General features: G+C 39.7%; 1 protein-coding gene across 1 annotated transcript in view; it reads left to right on the forward strand.

Moving 5' to 3' along the window:
• Nucleotides 1-20,348, forward strand: part of LOC127583300 (low-density lipoprotein receptor-related protein 1-like) — a 1,307,163-nt gene that overhangs the window by 1,175,381 nt on the left and 111,434 nt on the right. Inside the window, exons 66-67 of the mRNA XM_052039177.1 lie at nucleotides 2,940-3,059; nucleotides 9,831-9,956. Of these exons, the coding sequence (XP_051895137.1) occupies nucleotides 2,940-3,059; nucleotides 9,831-9,956 (246 nt within the window). The remainder of the gene's footprint in view (nucleotides 1-2,939; nucleotides 3,060-9,830; nucleotides 9,957-20,348) is intronic.

A 20,348-nucleotide genomic window follows, 5' to 3' on the forward strand; every position in this document is an offset into this window, starting at 1 on the left:
TGTGTTGAGCCACACCCTGGCAGTGGAGAAGACCAAAGATTCCAATGTGGGAATGGAAGTGGATTTGAAATGGCATGCAGCTGGGAGCTCAGGATGCCCATTGCGGACAGAGTGCAATGAGTGATGGGAGCAGTTAGAGAGTGAGAACATACACAAAAGAACCTAGAGAAGAGAATATAGGAGTTGTGAAATGCAGAGCAGGAGGACGGGCTCAGCAGGTCAGGCTGGGTATGTCCTCCACTCTCAGAGAGAAGAAAAGGAAAGAAAAAAAGGATAGAAAAGCAGAGCTAATATCACAGATGGATGACTGATACAGACTGAGAAATCAAGTTTTCAGATGTTGTAGGGATTAACATTGAATCCAAAAGGTTGCTATATGACCAGGTGGAAGTTGAGGTGCTGTTTCTAAAACTTGCCTTGGGCTTCATTGTGACAGTACAGGAGGCCACAGACCAATAGGTCAGATTGGGAATGGGATGAGGAATTAAAATGGCAGGCATTGGGAAGCTCAGGGTCACCCTGGTGGACTGAACTTAGGTGCTCTGCAAAACAATCTCCCAATCTGTGTTTGGCTTCTCCATTTAGAAGAGACCATATTGTGAACTCCGAATGCAGTACATGAGATTGGAAGAAGTCCAAGTGAATTGCCGTGATCTACCTTGTTGTGACCTTGCACCTTATTGCACTGCACTTTCTCTGTAGCTGTGACACTTTACTCTGTACTGTTATTGTTTTTACCTGTACTACCTCAATGCGCCCTGTACTAACTCAATGTAACTGCACTGTGTAATGAATTGACCTGTACAATCGGTGGGTCCTTGGATTGGTATTGGTATTGGTTTATTATTGTCACTTGTACCAAGGTACAGTGGAAAACTTGTATTGCATACCGATCGTACAGGTCAATTCATTACACAGTGCAGTTACATTGAGTTAGTAGAGAGTGTATTGATGTAGTGCAGGTAAAAACAATAACAGTACGGAGTAAAGTGTCACAGCTACAGAGAAAGTGCAGTGCAATAAGGTGCAAGGTCACAACAAGGTAGATCATGAGGTCAGAGTCCATCTCATCGTATAAGGGAACTGTTCAATAGTCTTATCACAGTGGGGTAGAAGCTGTCCTTAAGCCTGGTGGTACATGCCCTCAGGCTCCTGTATATTCTACCTGATGGAAGAGGAGACAAGAAAGAATGACCCAGCTGAGTGGGGTCTTTTATTATGCTGGCTGGTTCGCCAAGGCTGTGTCCACAGTTCTCTGCAGTTTCTCGCAGTCCTGGGCAGAACAGTTGCCGTACCAAACCATGATGCATCCAGATAGAATGCTGATAGGATGCTTTCTATTAGTTGGAAGGGAAGAGGTAAAAGGACTAGGGTGGTGCAAATGGAATGGTCCCTGTAAAATGCTGAAAGGGGAGGAGGGGGAAGATAGTGATGGAATCTCTTTGAGGGTGGTGGAAATTGCAGAGAATGACCTGTCGAATGTGGAGGCCGTTGGAGTGGAAAGTGAGGACCAGCGGAGCTCTATCCTTGTTCTGTTCTGGAGGAGACGGAGTGAGAATAGAGGTGCAGGAAATGGGTAAGATGGATGAGCTGCTGGTCTGTCCTACTCTGCAATTCACATCTCCTACATCATTTTGTCCATGTTCTCATCTTCTAACTGCTTCCATTCAGTCACTGACCAGATAATCTTGTTTACAATTTATCCCCATGGTCATCCCGCTTTCATCCTATCAGAGACATCCCATTCCCCCACTTTCCCTGCAGCTTTGCAAGCTTCTTTTGTCTCCTTTTCAGTTCTGGTGAAGGGTCTCCGACATGAAACTCTTCCTATAGATGTGGTCTGAGCTGCTGAGCTTTTCCTGCATTTTGTATTTGTAATGATTTCTAATCCTTTGAATCCAATGTTTCCTGCAATGAATTTTAATGATGCTCGATGCTCTTATCCACCTGTAGCTGCAGAATATCTAAGAGCTTGCCTTATTCAGTATAAATCTTTCTTTGAAAGTGAGTCTAATGATTTAAGGGACAACATTTTATTCGTCTGTGTTATCGACCTATGAAGTGTTTAACAATGAATACCTAGATCAGATTTTAAATTATTTTAATTAATTCTACTATGTTGGGATTTAATTGATTTTTATATAGCAGTTGATAAATTGTACAGTTTTTGTAAGTTCTAAGGTTGGGGAGTTGAGGTATGGTACAACTGTAACTGTATAGGAGAAATTACTACATTATACTGTAAAATATGCACCTATCTCTATTTGCTGGTATAACAATGCAAATTATATATTTTTCATTTTAATTTTTTCCTGGTTATTTTAATGAGTAATGATTTTTATAACCTGAATTCAGAACATTGATGTCTGTTGCAAAACACTTAGCAATGCATGTTTTGGAAAATCAGAAGAATAAGGTTTCTTCAGTTCAGTAAATGCATTATTGTGATCCAATTCAATCCTTCAAAACTCTCTGTTCAAGCCTTATGCCAGCATTTTGACTCTGTTCCCCAAATATTCCTCACATTCAGCATTAGAGATAAATGCCAATCCTTTTTTCAGTCGTTTACATTGCATGGAAAGCGCTGAAGAAGTAATTTACAGTAGAAGTAGATTAAGAATTGGTTCAAAATATGTGATCTAATGAAGGCTATTGCCTTGTATATTAGTTATCATTGAACTTATTCTGAAGTAAATATTCAGAGCTGCAATTTGACTACAGATCCTATGACTATTTGTAAATTTTCAGTGGTGGGAAGTTTTAATTTAAATTTAATGCTTTTCAACCAGAACAAGAACTTTAATAATTCAAGGTATGTCCAGGACTGTGTTCTGGATTGAATATCTGTGCTCGGGATTGAATACATCAGCTGGAAAGTTTTGCCTGCACTTCATTTTTCTCATAATGTTTTGACAAAAAATTTTTAACTTTGCCCCTAGCTGAAGTTACATGTTCTCCAAACCAGTTCCAGTGTGCTGTAACCAAGCGATGCATTCCTGAAGAATGGGTCTGTGACAAGGATCATGACTGTGCAGATGGCTCTGATGAATCCAACTGCAGTAAGTTATTTATGAATTCATTCAAATGCAAATGGAAGATCTCATTATGGTTTCTGATGAAGGTCGTATTGCTGAATTTGTGTTTGATGATGAGCGAGACCCCCAGTTAGTTTGTAATAGATTTGAAGATAACATAAATATTGACTAATATATTAATAATGGTGTTCAGGAGAGAACATATCTTCTGCTACAAATATTTTTTGAAACTACAATGAAGAAAGTTAGGCCTTTCTTCCAAAACTTATAAGAAGGTAGGTTCTATAAACCGATCAAATTTCCTCTAAAGTTATTAGTGGAAATCGTTATAGCCTTAAGTATGACAAAATTTTTCTCATAATTAATTCCTGCGAGCAATTCAGAAGTAATCAATTAGGCAGTTCGATGGTGGTTGAAGTTGAATTTAACAGTATTAACATGCTTGAAGCAGACATATAGCAATAACAACATTAAGAATTTACCCAGTGCTTTCAGCGATTGATGCCTGGACTTTTCTATTCATTTTATGAACAAACGTAGTATGTTTTCAGTTAAGTCCCTGGAACATTATGTAAAATGACTAAGACAGTTCACCTCTTCCCCAAGCTGTACAACATGATGTCCTTTCCATTCCTGCCCGTCTCCCTGGACTGAGCAGAAAAATGGCTCCTGTCATCATCCAGCTCTCGAGTGGAACAAGATCACAAGTCCTTTGCCCAACACCTGCTCTCAGAGAGGGAACCATGGGACTGATGAAGCATAGTAAATAATACCATCCCCCAAATGAAACGCTTAAAAGACATAATAGAGGTTAATTTGGGTCCTTTGGCAATTTAGAATACACACTTTAAATGTAATCCTCTGCAGCATTTTTTCCTGTACAATTGTCATTAATCTTTAATAGAAGGCTTCTATAGTTCTTGGTCATGGCTGTTATATTATATTTCTACTGCTGCAAATTTGATAAAATGATAAAAGCAAATAGAATTGCAATCATTGAGTAGGATATTTATAAATGTGCTGTGTATTTTAAATCATATATTTACAAATTTAACAGCTGTCTACTACGATGAAAGTTTGGAAAGTAGTTATCCTCAATAGTTTTAACCACTAACAAAGTCCATTTCAGATTTTATGCATATTTGCAAATAAGATGTGAGGAACCCAAGAAAAGTGTGTATATATTTTTAAAGGTTTCCTCACAGACAGCTTACCTAGGACTTTCTATAAAATATTGATGTAATCCAGAGAGTAATTTCATGATACAATTCTTAAATGAGTGATGACCTTTACGTAACAACTGTTGTTTCACAATCAATATGTGCTATATTATAATTCTGGTTGTATTATTCATACTGTTATTGATTCTGGTAATATGATCAGCTCAGTGATGCAAAGCATACAACCTTTTCAGCATTTCTCAGACATAGTGGTGAGTGCAAGGGTAGACAGGAAATCCTCCTTTAATAAAACAGAAAATCTCACAAATACACAGCAAGTCAAGCAGCATCTGTGGAGAGTGAAAGAGAGATAATATTTTAGGCCATTTGACCTTGAGGAAGTCCTACTGTCAGATGCAGCTTTTCTGCAAATATGGGTGACAACTTTTTAATGCTCCAGTCTAACTAAAGAAAAAGAAAAAGTATTAAACAAACTGCTGGAGGGACTTAGCAGGTCACGCAGCATCTGTGGGGGGAAAGAATTTGTCAATGTTTCAGGTCGAAACCCTGCATCAAGACTAAGAGAGTGGAGGGGAGAGCATAATTATAGAACATGGAAAAACTACAGCACAATTCAGGCCCTTCAGCCCACAAAGCTGTGCCGAACATGTCCCTACCCGAGAAATTACTAGGCTTACCCATAGCTCTCTATTTTTCTCAGCTCCATGTACCTATCCAACAGTCTCTTAAAAGACCCTATCGTATCCGCCTCCATCACCGTTGCTGGCAGCCCATTCCATGCACTCACCACTCTCTGAGTAAAAAACTTACCCCTGACATCTCCTCTATACCTACTCCCCAGCACCTTAAACCTATGTCCTCTTGTGGCCACCATTTCAGCCCTGGGGAAAAGCCTCTGACTATCTACCCGATCAATGCCTCTCATCATCTTATATACCTCTATCAGGTCCCCCTTCATCCTCCGTCGCTCCAAGGAGAAAAGGCCAAGTTCTATGTCCTGGATCCGCATTCCAGGCAGCATCCTAGTAAATCTCCTCTGCACCCTATCATAGATTTCATATCATAGATTTATGAAAGGAAAATCATATTTGATTAATCTGCTGGAGTTCTTTGAGGATGTGACAAGTAGAATAGATACTGGATGGGCTAAATTTAGATTTCCACAAGGCTTGTGATTAGTCTCACACAAGACTTGGGCAACAAAGAGGAAGCATGCAGAATTGGGAGTAATATACTGAGATGGTTTGAAAATTGTATAGAAACCAATGATTGGGACTAAACATTTTTTTCCATTTGTTAGCCTGTGACTAATGAGTTACCGCAGGGACCAATTTTGGCCACTGTAGTTCAGAAGAATGAGGAGTGATCTCATTTTAACTTACAGATTTCTTACAGAGCTCAACAGGCTAGATACGGGGAGGATCTTTCCTCTGTCTGAGGAGTCCAGAACCAGAGTTTATGCTCTCAGTTTAAGGGGTTTAAGGGACTGAAGTAACCAAAGATTTCTTCCCTCAGAGATGAATCAAACACAGAACATAGAACAGTACAGCACCGGACAGGCCATTCAGTCCACATATTGTGCTAATCTCGATGCCAATTTATACTAAATGTCCTCCTCATGTGTATCATCCATATCCCTCCATTCCCTTTATATTCTTGTGTCTATCTAAAAGCTTCTTAAACTCCACCAAACTGCCTACTTCCATGACTACCCCTGGTAACCTATTCCCGGCATCTACCACTCTCTGCATATAAAACTTGCCCCTCATGTCACCGTTAAACTCCCCCCCCCAACCTTAAAAACATGTCCTCTGGTGTTTGACATTTCTACCCTGAGGAAAAGATTCTGACTGTCTACCCTATCTACAGTGTGCCTCTCATTATTTTAAAAACCTCCATCATGTCTTCCCTCAGCCAAGTTTGTCCAAACTTTCCTTATAGCTCATACCCTCTAATCCAAGCAGCATCCTAGTAAACCTCTTCTGCACCCTTTCCACTGTCTCCACATCCTTCCTATAATGGGGCAACCAGAACTGCACACAATACTCCAAGTGCAGTCTGACTAAAGTTTTATATAGCTGCAGCATGACTTCCTTACTCTTATACTCAACACCCCTACCAATGAAGGCAAGCATTCCATACGCCTTTTTTACCACCTTATCCACTTGTGTAGCCACTTTCAGTGAACTATGGACCTGAACCCCAGATCCCTCTGTACTGCAATGCTTTTAAGGGGCCTACCATTAACTGTATACTTTCTCCTTTCATTTGACCTCCAGAAGAGCAACACCTCACACTTGCCTGGATTAAACTCCATCTGCCACTTCTCTGCCCATATCTATAACTGATCTATTTCCCTCAGTATTCTTTGATGGTCCTTTACACTGTCCACAACTCCACCAATCTTGATGTCATCCACAAACTTCCTAATCCACCAATCGACATTTTCATCAAAACGTTGATATATTATCATAAACAACAGAGGTCCCAGCACTGATCCATGAAGAACACCACTGGTAACAAACCTCCAGCCAGAATAACAGCCTTCCACCCCTATTCTCTGTCTTTTATGGGCGAGCCAGTTCTGAATCCATGGGATCCAGGGTAAATTGCTTTACCCTAGATCCCATGCACCTTTATCTTCTGAATCAACCTACCACAAGGGACTTTATCAAATGCCTTACTAAAGTGCATGTAGATAATGTCCACTGTTTTACCCTCATCAAGCACCTTTGTCACCTCCTCAACAAACTCAATCAAGTTTGTAAGACATGACCTGCCCCGCACAAAACCATGCTGACTGTCCCTAAGGGGCCATGCCTTTCCAAATGTGCATAAATCCTATCCCTCAATATCCTCTCCGATAGCTTACCTGCCACTGACATGAGGCACACTGGCTTATAGTTACCTGGATTATCCCTATTTCCCTTCTTGAACAAAGAAACATTTGCTACTCTCCAGTCCTCCAGGACCTCACCTGTTGCTAGTGCCGACACAAAGATCCTTATCAAAACCCCAGCAATCTCCTCATTTGCTTCTTTCAATATTCTGGGATATATGCCGTCGGGCCCTAGGGACTTATTCACCTTAATGCTTTTCAGAAGACTCAGCATGACCTCCTCCTTAATCTCAAAACATCCCAGCACATTAGCATGCCCCACTCTGTTTTCAGTATCCTCCAATTATTTCTCCTTGATAGATACTGTTACAAAGTACTAATTTAGTACCTCAGCCACTTGCTCTGACTCCAAGCATAAATTCCCTTCTTTATCCTTGAGTGGACCTGGCCTCTCCTTAGTTATCCTCTTTTTCGTAATATAAGTATAAAATGCCTTGGGATTGTCCTTGACCCTGCTCACTGAGGACATTTCATGGCCCCTTTTGGCCTTCCTAATTGCTTACTTGAGCACTTTCCTGCTATCTTCATATTCCTCAAAAGCCCAGTTTGATTTTAGCTGCCTAAACCTTACATATGTTTCCTTTTTCTTCCTGACTAAATTTAGGACCTCTCAGGTCATCCAAGGTTCCCTTATGTTACCATCCTTGTCCTTACTCCTAACCGGAATATGCTGATCCTGAGCTCTGCTCAGCTGGTCTTCAAACAACTCCTACATGTCAGACATGGACTTGTCCAACAGCAGCAGTTCCCAATCAATGCCCCTTAGCTCCTGTCTTATCCTGTTGTAATTAGCTCTCCCCCAATTTAGTACCTCCCACAAGATCTGATTTTATCCTTACCCATAACTACTTTGAAACATAATGAGATGTGGTCACTATTCCCAAAATGTTCACCCACTATCAGGTCTGTCACTTGGCCTGGCTCATTTCCCAAAACTAGGTCCAGTATGTTCTATCCTCTAGTTGGACTCTCCACATCCTGTTTCAAGAACCCCTACTGGATCCATTGAAGAAATCCCGCCCCATCTAAGCTTCTTGTATTAAGGAAGTTCCAGTCAATACCAGAGAAGTTTAAGTACCCCACTATTACAATGCTTTATTTCTGCACCTTTCCATAATCTGTCTACTTCAACTCCTCTAATATAAAATGGGATGGTAATAAAATAAGGGGTAAAGAGAGGAAGGAAGTTCTGAAGTGTATTTGGGAGAACTTTCTTAATCAGTACATTTACAAGCCAGAGAGGAAAGAAGCGTTGTTGGACCTAGTTCTGGGGAGAATTTAGGGAACAACAATCTTAACATCGTAAAGTTCAGAAAAGCTATGGGAATATATAGCACTCTAATGTAAGATTGGTCAATTGAACAAGGACCAATTTCACCGTGATTGGAATAAATCTGGCTCAGTTAAATTGGAATCAAAGATTGTCAGTAATCCCTTAAGGAGATAGTTTGAGTATAGTCAAGATATGTTCTCACGAAGGAGGAAGTTAATTTGGATGACCAAAGAGACATAAAACTGAACAGAATAAAAAAAAACATATAAGAGATTTCAAATGTATAACATGGAGAACCAGGTTGACAACAGGAAGGTCAGAGAGGAAGTTAAGGAGGAAATAATTGAATCAATGAGAGAGCATGAAACCAAAAATCCTCCTCAGACACTAAATGGATGATAGGAGGAGAGGTGGGGCTGATCAAAAATGGCCTCCTCTTGGAGACAGAAGGCATGGTTGAGGTATTAAGTGAATATTTTACATTGGGCTTTACTGAGTTTGAAGAGTCTGTTAGATACTTGGCAAAGTTGTGAGAAACTAGGTGGGGATAAATGATAAAGAAGAAGTGCTAGAAATATGAGATGTACTTAGAATAATAGAATCACTGGACAAGAGGTATTTTTCCCCATATGTTTGTACCAGACAAAAAAGTGCAACTGAGCCTAATCCTACCTTCCAGTACCTTTTCCCAATAAGTCCTTGTCGTGGCTGCACCAAACTTCACTGCAAACCTTAGCACATCATCCTGCATCTTGGATGCCCAGTCAACTGCATTTGATTGTGGACAGCTCCTCGCATTTCGGGCAGACCAAAGTCCAATTTTCACTGAGTTGATGATTTTCCACCAGCACTTGATGTTTGTCTCAGTGTGAATTCCTTGGTATACCCCATTAAGTAGAGGGTCCTATTTACACAGCTTTTTGGGATGATCATCAACAAAGATCATTGCATCCCTTTCCAAACCCTCTTGGAAAACATGCACTCTGGAAGGAACTGGATGACAATCTCATCTGCATCTGCAGATGTAGTGGTCCAAACTTAGCTAATTCAATATTTTGCATCACAAACCTCTTTCTGTCAACATCTTTCAGGACAAGGAAGCGTAAATATTCAGTCATACAAGGATAGTAAGATAGAATATTTTAAATTTCTTATTTGTTTCCAAAATTACTTAATATCTTGACATTTAGTACAGATATAAAGTGTGCTGATTGGAACAGTCACAGTAACTGTGAGATGCCATCTGCATACTGGTGCAATGATTCTCATAGCAGAATCCTGAAGCTGATATCACCTTTGTTCTAATCAAATGTGACAGAATACAAAGACCAAATGGATACCAGTGCATTGGGAATAAGAATATTTTGCTTGGGTAATGATAAGCCTTTGTGAGTTGAGGACTGTAATAAAAGCTGTTTTGTTATATTTTTGATTGACTTCAGCTCAGATTGCATGTGGCACGGAAGACTTTCACTGTAAAGGCACAAGCAGATGTGTTCCTGCACGATGGAAATGTGATGGAGAGGATGACTGCGGAGATGGATCTGATGAACCAAGAGAAGAATGTGGTATGTTTTGTTTCTAGAATCCAAAGCGATAGCAAGACAAATTTAAGTTATCAATATCAATTATTGGTTATCCAGTGATTTCAAAATATGTGTTCAAAATCAACCTATGAGTAGGTTTTGATTTCTGAAAATTAGGATGAATTTTGCCATTTGATTTTGAATATTTTTACTTCCTGTCAGTCTTCCTGTCACCAGTGTTCTGAATGAACTCATAGGTACTTCAGAAAATTCTGACAGAGAAGAGGGTGTGGTCCACATTCCAGTCAAAAACTCTATTTATACCTCTACCCCTGAATTCCTCTCTTAAAGGGAATACGTCACTTGAAGAACAGAAATTTGTCATGACTCTAAGATGTCATTTATGTAATGAATGTGAGATTGGGATCAGTAATGCATGTTGTTTGGCTGCCATAGGAAGCATTCAGGATCCAAAATAGCATCCAGTCTGTTGAATCACTTCTACCATGAACCACACTGGATATGATTTGGTGAATGGATTAGCCTTTCTGCAGTAAATGTCAGAAAGGAAATATGCAGACCAGGAAAATGATGACATCACATTACCTCGATGCCAGCACTGCACTTTGGAGTTCAACATTCCAGCTAATAATCTCTTTTAGCCTTGCTGTGCATCAAGAATGACAACTGCCCAGCAATTCCCTAACACCCTCCCCGCCACACACGTAGGAATGCTATTAAAGGGATCATCAAATACTTATAAGCTGGTTGGTTGCAGCTGACTGTTGATGTACTTGTATAATTAATCATTGCTTTCTACAGTGGACATGGTGTCTGCATTACAATCAACATACATGAATTAATTTTGCTTCACAGTTTCTGATCCTTCTTTCTGGGGCTTTAACTCCCAATAACATCAGGACAGATCATACTGACCCATGTTGTGCTTTGCATTCATCTCTGTACACTCCTATGGCTGCATTCAGTTTTTGTGACCCTGCAGCTCTAATCAAACTTGAGGCCTCATTTCTGTGGCTGTCCTTCAAAGCAGAGTAGTCTGTGAATGGTGACCAGATATCAAGAGGGGAACCTGAGGCCGCACCCCAGGCCATTCCAGCAAACTTCAGACAATTCATTCTGCCAAAGGAGTTATAGTTAGGTTTCCTTGCAACATCAAAGGAGGCCAATCAACTTTTTTTTAGTTATTTCTAAATGTTTCTGGTAATCAGATGTATATAAAATCTGTTCAAGGTGATGACTACAAAAAATGATTTAATTTTCCCGCATGAGTATATCGAGATTCCTCTATTTCTGCTTTATAGTTACATTTACTAGATTTTCACCATTTAAAAATACATTCTGTTTTACTCTTCCTTCCACTGAGGTGAACAACATCTTATTTTTCCACATTATAGATATATGCCACCTTCATGCTTGCTCGCTCATCCAATCCATGGCTTGCTGCTTCCCCTCTCAGCTCATTTAGCTGTCTGATTTTGTATCATCAACAAACTTGACCACGTCACTATCTAACCTTTCGTCTAAATCATGGATGTAGTATGTAAATAGGTCAGAGCCCAATACTGATCCTTGTAGCATCCTGCTGGCCATGGACTGCTAACCTGAAAAAAGCTCTGTTTATTCTACCATAAATGCTAACATATTACTCCACCCCAATTCTTTGAAACCTTATTTTTTGTTACAACCTTTGTTAGGTGACTTATGCTTTTTACCTTCCTCGTAAGTTACACCCCCAGAAATCTCTATGAGATTTATCAGACACAATTTCCCTTTCATAAAACCTTGTTGATTTTGTCTAAATATGTTACTATTTCCTGAGGGCCCTGTCACCATGCATTTAATAATGAATTTTGGTATTTTCTAACAACTTTGTCAGATTAACTGGTCTGTAGCTTTATCTTTTTCCTCTTCAATTGCAGTTGAGCACCTAGAAAAATTGCAAGCATTGCAATGAAGACAATAATGACAGGGATTTTTTTAAAAGTGTCAAACGTATTGTGGATAAGCATTGATTTTTAATATATCAGCAGTCACTAAAGTCATATCAAACCTGTGAAATTCAGAATACTTGAAGGGAAGTTATTCAACAAACATGAGTCTACAGATTTTTCATAGCATTAGGCTTTTAGTGTGGAGCTACATGCAAAATTTCTTGGGATTTAAAATCAAGAAAGTAATATGAGGAACTTGTAAACAGAAATAATATCTTTTGTGCACTATGTAAATCCCGTTGTTTGGTCTATCAGTTATTCGTAGCACCATGCTTAGTGCGAAGCCCATGGCTGGCATGGCTTAGTGGTTTTTGATTGAAAAGAGAGAATCTGTTCTCTTGAAGCAATCAGAACTATTCAATTTATATATTATATATATCCTGTGAAACTTTCCATTATAGAACTTTGACAGTTTGGTAACTGTAAGACATTTTTTCCTTTTCCTGATTCATCTTCAAAGTACATTGCAGTGGTTAACATAATGTATTACAGCATCAGCAACCCGGGTTCAATTCCGCCACTGTCTGTAAGGAGTTTGTACATTCTCCCTTTGTGTGCGTAGGTTTCCTCTGGGTGCTTCAGTTTCCTCCTACATTCCAAAGATGTACAGGTTAGGAGCTGTGGGCATGCTATGTTGGCGCCGGAAGAGTGGCAACACTTGCAGGCTGCCCCCTGCATATTCTCTGTAACACAAAAAGGGATGCATTTCACTGTGTGATGAATAAATAAATATTTAAAAATAAATAAATATATATATTTTGGGTATGCACTCATTTTGAAACAGTCAATCATAGAGCTCCTGGTTCATATAGTAATATTACATGTTTTACATTTTATGCAGAAAAATGTGTCCCCTGTGTAAATTACTTATTTTGGCGAGAATTATGGATCAATTAGTTTTTGATAATTTTGATGGTAATAGGTAAACAGATCTAATAGCTATTATCCTCCTTGGAGAAGGATAATAAATCAATTTTTGATTTCAAACAAAATATGTATATCTCAAATATTTTTAATATTTTGTTTCTTTCCCCTGGGATTTTTGTTCTTTGATTCACGCATCAGAATTGCCTAAGCTTTCAGAATCTAAATTTTTATTTCTGAGGCTGAAATATGTGTTTCATCAAATCTCCTGATAGTGAAAGGCTCCTGGCACTTTCCCAGAGCTGGTGTCAGCCTTTATACTTGAAAACCTACCTTTACTGTCTTAATCTTCAAATAATAAAGTTGATCTTTTAATGTTCTCCTTTTGTATTTGGAAAGCCTGCAATCATTACCATAATTTCTGTCTGGTTTGATTTTCAATTAAATGTTCCCTCTTGAGCCTAGCTTATCTGTTTCAGTACTCATATCTGTTTTATTTCCTAAATACTTTATTATAGAAATGATCAAAAATATTACAGATGATATTAGAGTCTGGCAAATATTGAGTTGTATCTTCCTCGAAAAGCAACTGTGAGTTCGCAGTAAATGCTAGTGTTAATGTGCAGATTTAACCCTAAGTTTTGAATCTCCATAATGTGCTGGCTGATCCCTTCTACTCTGCCATTTGTCTCATGCAGAGAGTAGGTTCCTCTCAAAATCTCCATTTCTTTTAAAAGCTAACTGAGTATGCAGATTTACTGTTGATTAAACTTGCTCATATTTAACAATTTAAGTATCCATTTAACAATTATGATCATTATTGGTGCAAAGTTAATTGACTTCTTCAGTTGTGTCTTTGTTGTGTCTTAATCCTTGATGAGGCAAATTTCGTGATTTGCAATATTTATTTTGTTCATTTCCCTTTCTATTTGACTTGCTCTGTCCCTTAATCTTCACCTTCTGTCTCCCTTGTTACTTCATTTTGACCAGTTTTGACCCAAATTCTTCTTCAGACCTTTATTTCTTTCTCAAATCACATTGCTAGTTTAGTTAGATTGTTGGGCTAGTCACTCACTAATATTTAAGTTGCCCTGTTATCTTTATTCCATACATACATACATACATACATCATTCCACACGTCACTTGCACATCAGCAAGATATGCTGAAAGTGTTGTTCAGGCTGAAGGCTGATATAGAAATATAGGACCGAAAGTTTCTCCGCACTACCATCTCCCTGTTCTGGATGCAGAGGCCTATCTTGTTGGCACAAAGTGTTCTGGACTTCAAACTGTTAGCAAGGGTCTCCAGCAGATTTGCAGACTGTCAAAGCTGTGAGAAATTTTTAATCAATCTATAAGTTCCTATTGCATTTAGAGACACTAAAATTAATTAAGTTATTGGAACATTAGTTGAATGTTTTAATTATTTATCTTCTGTAATTTTTAGACTTAATTTTTAAACAGCCCAAATATTAAAAGTTGCTATATAGCTACAATCCCCATTGGGCTCTCAGAACCTACGTCTTACATGACTAGGGATAAAACTACCAGTATAAATACTGCAGAATTTCAGCAAGATGAAGATCCACCAATGGATTACACATAAGGTCCAAAAATAGAGCAAATCAATTTGACGTTCTGAATCTGTCACTGGGTTCAGATTTCCAGATCTGGAAATGCATGCTTGGATGTCCAGTGCTAACTTTCATTTAAATTAGTAAATGCCAGAAGTTTTGAACAATACCTTTTCAGCAGATTTAGCCCAATACATTCTGAGCTCTGAAATAAAATGGGTGGCACAGTAGTGCTCCAGATAATGCAGCTGCCTCACAGGTCCAATGACTCGGGTTTGACTGAGTCATCTGGTGCTGTTTCTGTGGAGTTTACATGCTCCCCCTGTAACCATGTGGGTTTCCTCCACATTCCAAAGACGTGTTGATTGTTAGGTTAATTGGCTCTTGTAAATTACTCCACATGCAGGTGGCTAATGGAAGAATCAGTGAATATTAATGAGAAATTGTGAGAGAATAGATTACAGAGAAATAAGTATGAGAATGGGATTGGTCAGATTGTTCTGAGAGCCAGAATAGACTCAGTTAGTTCGGTACTCTCCTTCTACATCATATGGAAATATGGAAAACAATGTTGTAGCTAATTCTTAATTCTGCTCTGGAAACATATCATACTTCCATCAACCTTTATTGCACCATGTATTCTCACAGAATCATAGAAACAGGCCCTTCAGCCCATTGAGCTCATGCGGACCATCAAGCACCTACTTACATGAAACCATTTTATTTTTCCCACATCACTATCAACTCCCTTTAGAATCTACCACTCATCTATATGCAGGGAAATGACAGTTACAATTAGCGTACCAAACTACATTTCTTTATGAGATGAGATGAAATATCTTTATTAGTCACATGTACAGCGAAACACATAATGAAATACATCTTTTTGCATAAAGTGTTCTGGGGGCAGCCCACAAGAGTCTCCACGCTTCCGGCACCAACACAGCATGCCCACAACTTCCTAACCCTTACGTCTTTTGGAATGTGGGAGGAAACCGGAGCACCCAGAGGAAACCCATGCAGACACAAGGAGAACATACAAACTCCTTACAGACAGTGGCCGGAACTGAACCCGGGTCACTGGCGCTGTAGTAGCGTTATGCTAACCGCTACACTACCGTGTGAGAAAAACCACACAGTCACAGGGGGAACATGCAAATTGCACACAGGCAACAGTGGAGGTCAGGATAGAATCTGGGTCACTGGAGCTTTGAGACAGCAGCTCTACCAGTTGCACCACTGTGCCATCCGTTATATACATTGTTGTGAATTCTCCAAATCTTTTCCACAGCATAATACAGTCTTAAGAGTTCAATCTTGGATTCTTTGTATTCCCTCTGAGGTACTTCAAAAATCAATGAAGGTGAGGAGCAAATATATTTGAAATTCAGCGGCTTTTCCTGTTGTTATTCTCAACACAGATGTCCTCCCTGTGCATGACTTCTTTTTTTCTGAAACTGTTACTGCACTACTATGAACTTCCTATTGATTGTTCTAGCTGGAATCATTGGAATGGTGCACAGTTCATCTTTCCAGATGTAGTCGGTAACACTTCCCTTTCTTGGTAGAATTATAATAATAACTAATTTGGCAAGCCAAGTTATATTTTTCATAATTTTAATGGGAGAAAAACAACGTAATTTTCACCTGAAGATATTCTGAAAGATTTCACATATATTCAGCAAATTCTTCCAGCAACAAAAGATCTGATGACCTGCTAAATCTCATAATTCTGCAAGGAACTGTAGGGTTTACCTAATTAGTTGAGGACAACCTGCACGATCATATGAGTATTTCAAGTGAAGTTAACTGGACAGCGGGTAGAAGAAAACATTTTGGATGTTTTCCCTTGCTTCTGCTAAAATCCTGAGCAACTGCTGTGCAATTACTGAAACCAGTGCTGGTGTGTCACTGTCAGTTCATCAGGCATTGGCTCAGCATAGACAGGTATTTAACAGAGATTTTATTTTTAATATAATGTGCTCCACAATATCATATGATGCATACTTATCAGTCGAGAAAATTAATGCAGAATTTGACAAACAATCTTAACATTCCTGGAAAATCAACAGCAGCCTCAGTTCTGTGAAAGATCTGTTTCATAAGTACCGAATATTCAGAAGTGGGGTAGGTTACAGAGGTAAGAAGAGTGGCTGCAGATTTAAAAACAGGGATGAACTTTTTCCGGTTTCAGGCATTAGGGGACGGTGAGTCAGTGTAGTTCAGTGAAGCCAAGGACAAAGGGGAACTTGAACTTGGACCATTTCTGGAATAAGATGAGTGGAGTTTTGGATGAGCTGAAGTTTATATGTGAAGGTGGCTCGCAGCCAGGACCAAGATCATTGTGATAGACACATCTGTCACTTTTCTAACACATGCTACCATTTGATCCTTACAAATTATCAATTCATTTTGGCAGTCTGCTTCATTTCCCCAGTGTATCCATGTGCCTGCTTAAGTAGAATTTGATTTTTTTTTCACTCCTGGAAAACACTGGCAATGCCTCGCCTCCTGAATTCTACACATGTGATATGAATTGATGTAGATTGTACATCATCGGACACCACTGTGCATTACAGTCATCTCCATTCATAAGCATGTCATATGCATTAAAGATGCAAAAGGAAAACTGTGGATTCTGTGAAACATACAGTGATTATTGTGTGATGATTTTTTGATAATATTCTATCATGTGGACCATATAAAACATCACCTGACTTGAAAGAGTTTCTGGAATATAATCTATATGTTTTTTCTTGGTAGAGTTGTTTGAAATAGATTAATTTAGGCATGTTACTTGGTTTTGGCATAAATGTTGTAAAACTTTACCTAAATAAGTTGTAAGATATTCCTGAAGTTCTTAAATTTTCGTAAGTTCATTACAAGCACACTACAAGGTAGAGACAGGACAGTCATAATTTGTAACAGAGCTTTCCTTTGAAAACTGACTAGGTTGAGGCTAATGTAGATGATGTTTTTTTCCATTGTGCAATATACAGGATATCAGTTGAAGCAGAAAGCATTGATACAGTTAACAGTATACTGTAAATGGCAGTGCACACATGGCAGTTCCGCCACCTGCTTTGCAGCCAAATAGCCTCTATATTAATCTGCAGACCAACTCACTGAATCCCATAATAAATGACTGAACAGCCCAATTATAATAAACTGAAGTCATTTACAAAGATCCTTGCATTAGTGGACTGCAGTGTAGGGTCTGAGAGGGTGGCAATAACAGTGGTGTATCTCTCAAGTAAGTTGGACTAACCTTGCCAGCTATGGAAAGTCTTTTCCACTGGCTTCATTTGAAGCCTTAGGTTTTATATATGGAACTTGTTGGTCTTTAGTATTACAAGCTGTGACTATCTTGACTATAGTTTAATTAGAAGCCCATGTTTTAATAAAACTGAGCTCTTAGGCAATAAAAAAATACAATATAATTGTTGGTTTATCTTATATCTCATACCATATCTGTGTGTGATGTGGTTGGTGACAGAACAACAATGGAAGAAGTCTGAGACAAGTCTACAATCAACATTTTGGTTGGGAAAGGTGTTGCGTTTGGTCCTGTGTGGAGCTTCAATAATTATGGGAACAGGACTACTCAGTTTTACTAAAATGTATATTTGCAAACTAATATGATTTCAGTACTTTTTGCTGCTGCAAATACAATGCCAGTGATCTACAACCATGGGGACAAGAGCAGCGGTGCTAAAGCAAGCAACAGTTCCAAAATTATGAACTGAAATAAGAGCAGCTCAGTACTGAGATCATCTTTTACTCTATGCCCCCTAGTCTGTAAACAAATGCATGATTCATGGAGTGTACTGGCCAGCAGGATTATTCCTCTTATTGAATAAGGACAAAAAGCAATAGGGATGACTAGTGCTGACAATGGATGGTATGACTCCTACCCTTCAAAAGATTCAAGAAAACAATAGCTCTTCAACTGGACAGTTATTACCAGCAACTATCAAATAAGTTCAGAACATAATAAGTTGGCTCTCAGGCAGGAAGTTGGAAGATTAAATTGGGAACAGATGTTCTCTGGGAAAAGTGCGGAAGATATGTGGCAGATATTCAGGGGATATTTGTGTGGAGCTCTGAACAGACATGTTCTGATGAGACAGGGGAGTCATGACAGGATACAGGAACAGTGGTGTACGAAGGCTATAATAAATCTAGTCAAAAGGAAAAGAAAACCATACAAAAGGTACAGAGAGCTAGGTAATGTTAGAGATCTGGAGGAGTACAAGGCTAAAAGGAAGGAACTTAAGAAAGATTAGGAGAGCCAGGAGGGGAAATGAGAAGGCCTTGGTGGGCAGGATCAAGGAAAACCCCAAGGCATTCTACAAGTATGTGAAGAGTAAGAGGATGAAATGCGAAAGGATAGGGCCTATCAAGTGCAGCAGTGGGAAAGTGTATATGGATCCGGAAGAAATAGCAGAGGTACTTAATGAATACTTTACATCAGTATTCACCACGGAAAAAGATCTGGGGGATTGTAGTGGGGACTTGCAGTGGCCTGAAAAGCTTGAGCATGTAGATATTAGAAAAGAGGTGGTGCTGAAACTTTTGGAAAGCATCAAGTTAGATAAGTCGCCAGGACCAGATGAGATGTACCCCAGCTTGCTGTGGGAGGCAAGGGTGGAGATTGCGGAACTCCTGACGATGATCTTTGTGTCGTCCATGGAGACCGGAGAGGTTCCGGAAGATTGGAGGGTTACGGATGTTGTTCACTTATTCAAGAAAGGGAGTAGGGATAGCCCAGGAAATTATAGACTGGTGAGTCTTACCTCAGTGGTTGGTAAGCTGATAGAGAAAATCCTGAGAGGCAGGATTTATGAACATTTGGAGAGGTATAATATGATTAGGAACAGTCAGCATGGCTTTGTTAAGGGCAGGTCCTGCCTTATGAGCCTGATTGAGTTTTTTGAGGATGTGACTAAGCACATCGATGAAAGGAGAGCAGTAGGTGTCGTGTATATGGATTTCAGCAAGGCGTTTGATAAGGTACCCCATGCGAGGCTTATGGAGAAGGTGAGGAGACATGGGATCCAAGGGGACATTGCAGTGTGGATCCAGAACTGGCTGGCCCACAGAAGGCAAAGAGTGATTGTTGAAGGGTCATATTCTGAGTGGAGGTCGGTGACCAGTGGTGTACCTCAGGGATCTGTACTGGGACCCTTACTATTTGGGATTTTTATAAATGACCTGGATGAGGAAGTGGAGGGGTGGGTTAGTAAGTTTGCGGATGACATGAAGGTTGGGGGTGTTGTGGATAGTTTGGAGGGCTGTCAGAGGTTACAGAGGGATATAGATAGGATGCAGAGTTGGGATGAGAAGTGGCAGATGCAGTTCAACCCAGATAAGTGTGAAGTGGTTCATTTTGGTAGGTCAAATATGTTGGCGGAATATAGTCTTAATGGCAGGACTCTCGGCAGTGTGGAGGATCAGAGGGATCTTGGGGTCCGAGTCCATAGGATGCTCAAAGTGGCGACGCAGTTTGACTCTGTGGTTAAGAAGGCATATGGTGTATTATCCTTCATCAATCGGGGAATTGAATTTAGGAGCCATGAAGTATTGTTGCAGCTATATAGGTCCCTGGTCAGACCCCACTTGGAGTACTGTGTTCAGTTCTGGTCACCTCACTACAGGAAAGATGTGGAAGCCATAGAGAGAATGCAGAGGAGATTTACAAGGATGCTGCCTGGGATGCGGAGCATGCCTTATGAAAGCAGGTTGAGGGAACTCGGCCTTTTCTCCTTGGAGAGACAGAGGATGAGGGGGGACCTGATAGAGGTGTATAAGATGATGAGAGGTATTGATCAGGTAGATAGTCAGAGGCTTTTCCCCAGGGCTGAATTGGTGGCCACAAGAGGACATAGGTTTAAGGTGCTGGGGAGTAGATATAAAGGAGATGTCAGGGGTAAGTTTTTTACTCAGAGAGTGGTGAGTGCGTGGAATGGGCTGCTGGAAATGG

The sequence above is a fragment of the Pristis pectinata genome, chromosome 1 (genome assembly GCF_009764475.1).
Source record: "Pristis pectinata isolate sPriPec2 chromosome 1, sPriPec2.1.pri, whole genome shotgun sequence".
NCBI classification, from domain to species: domain Eukaryota; kingdom Metazoa; phylum Chordata; class Chondrichthyes; order Rhinopristiformes; family Pristidae; genus Pristis; species Pristis pectinata.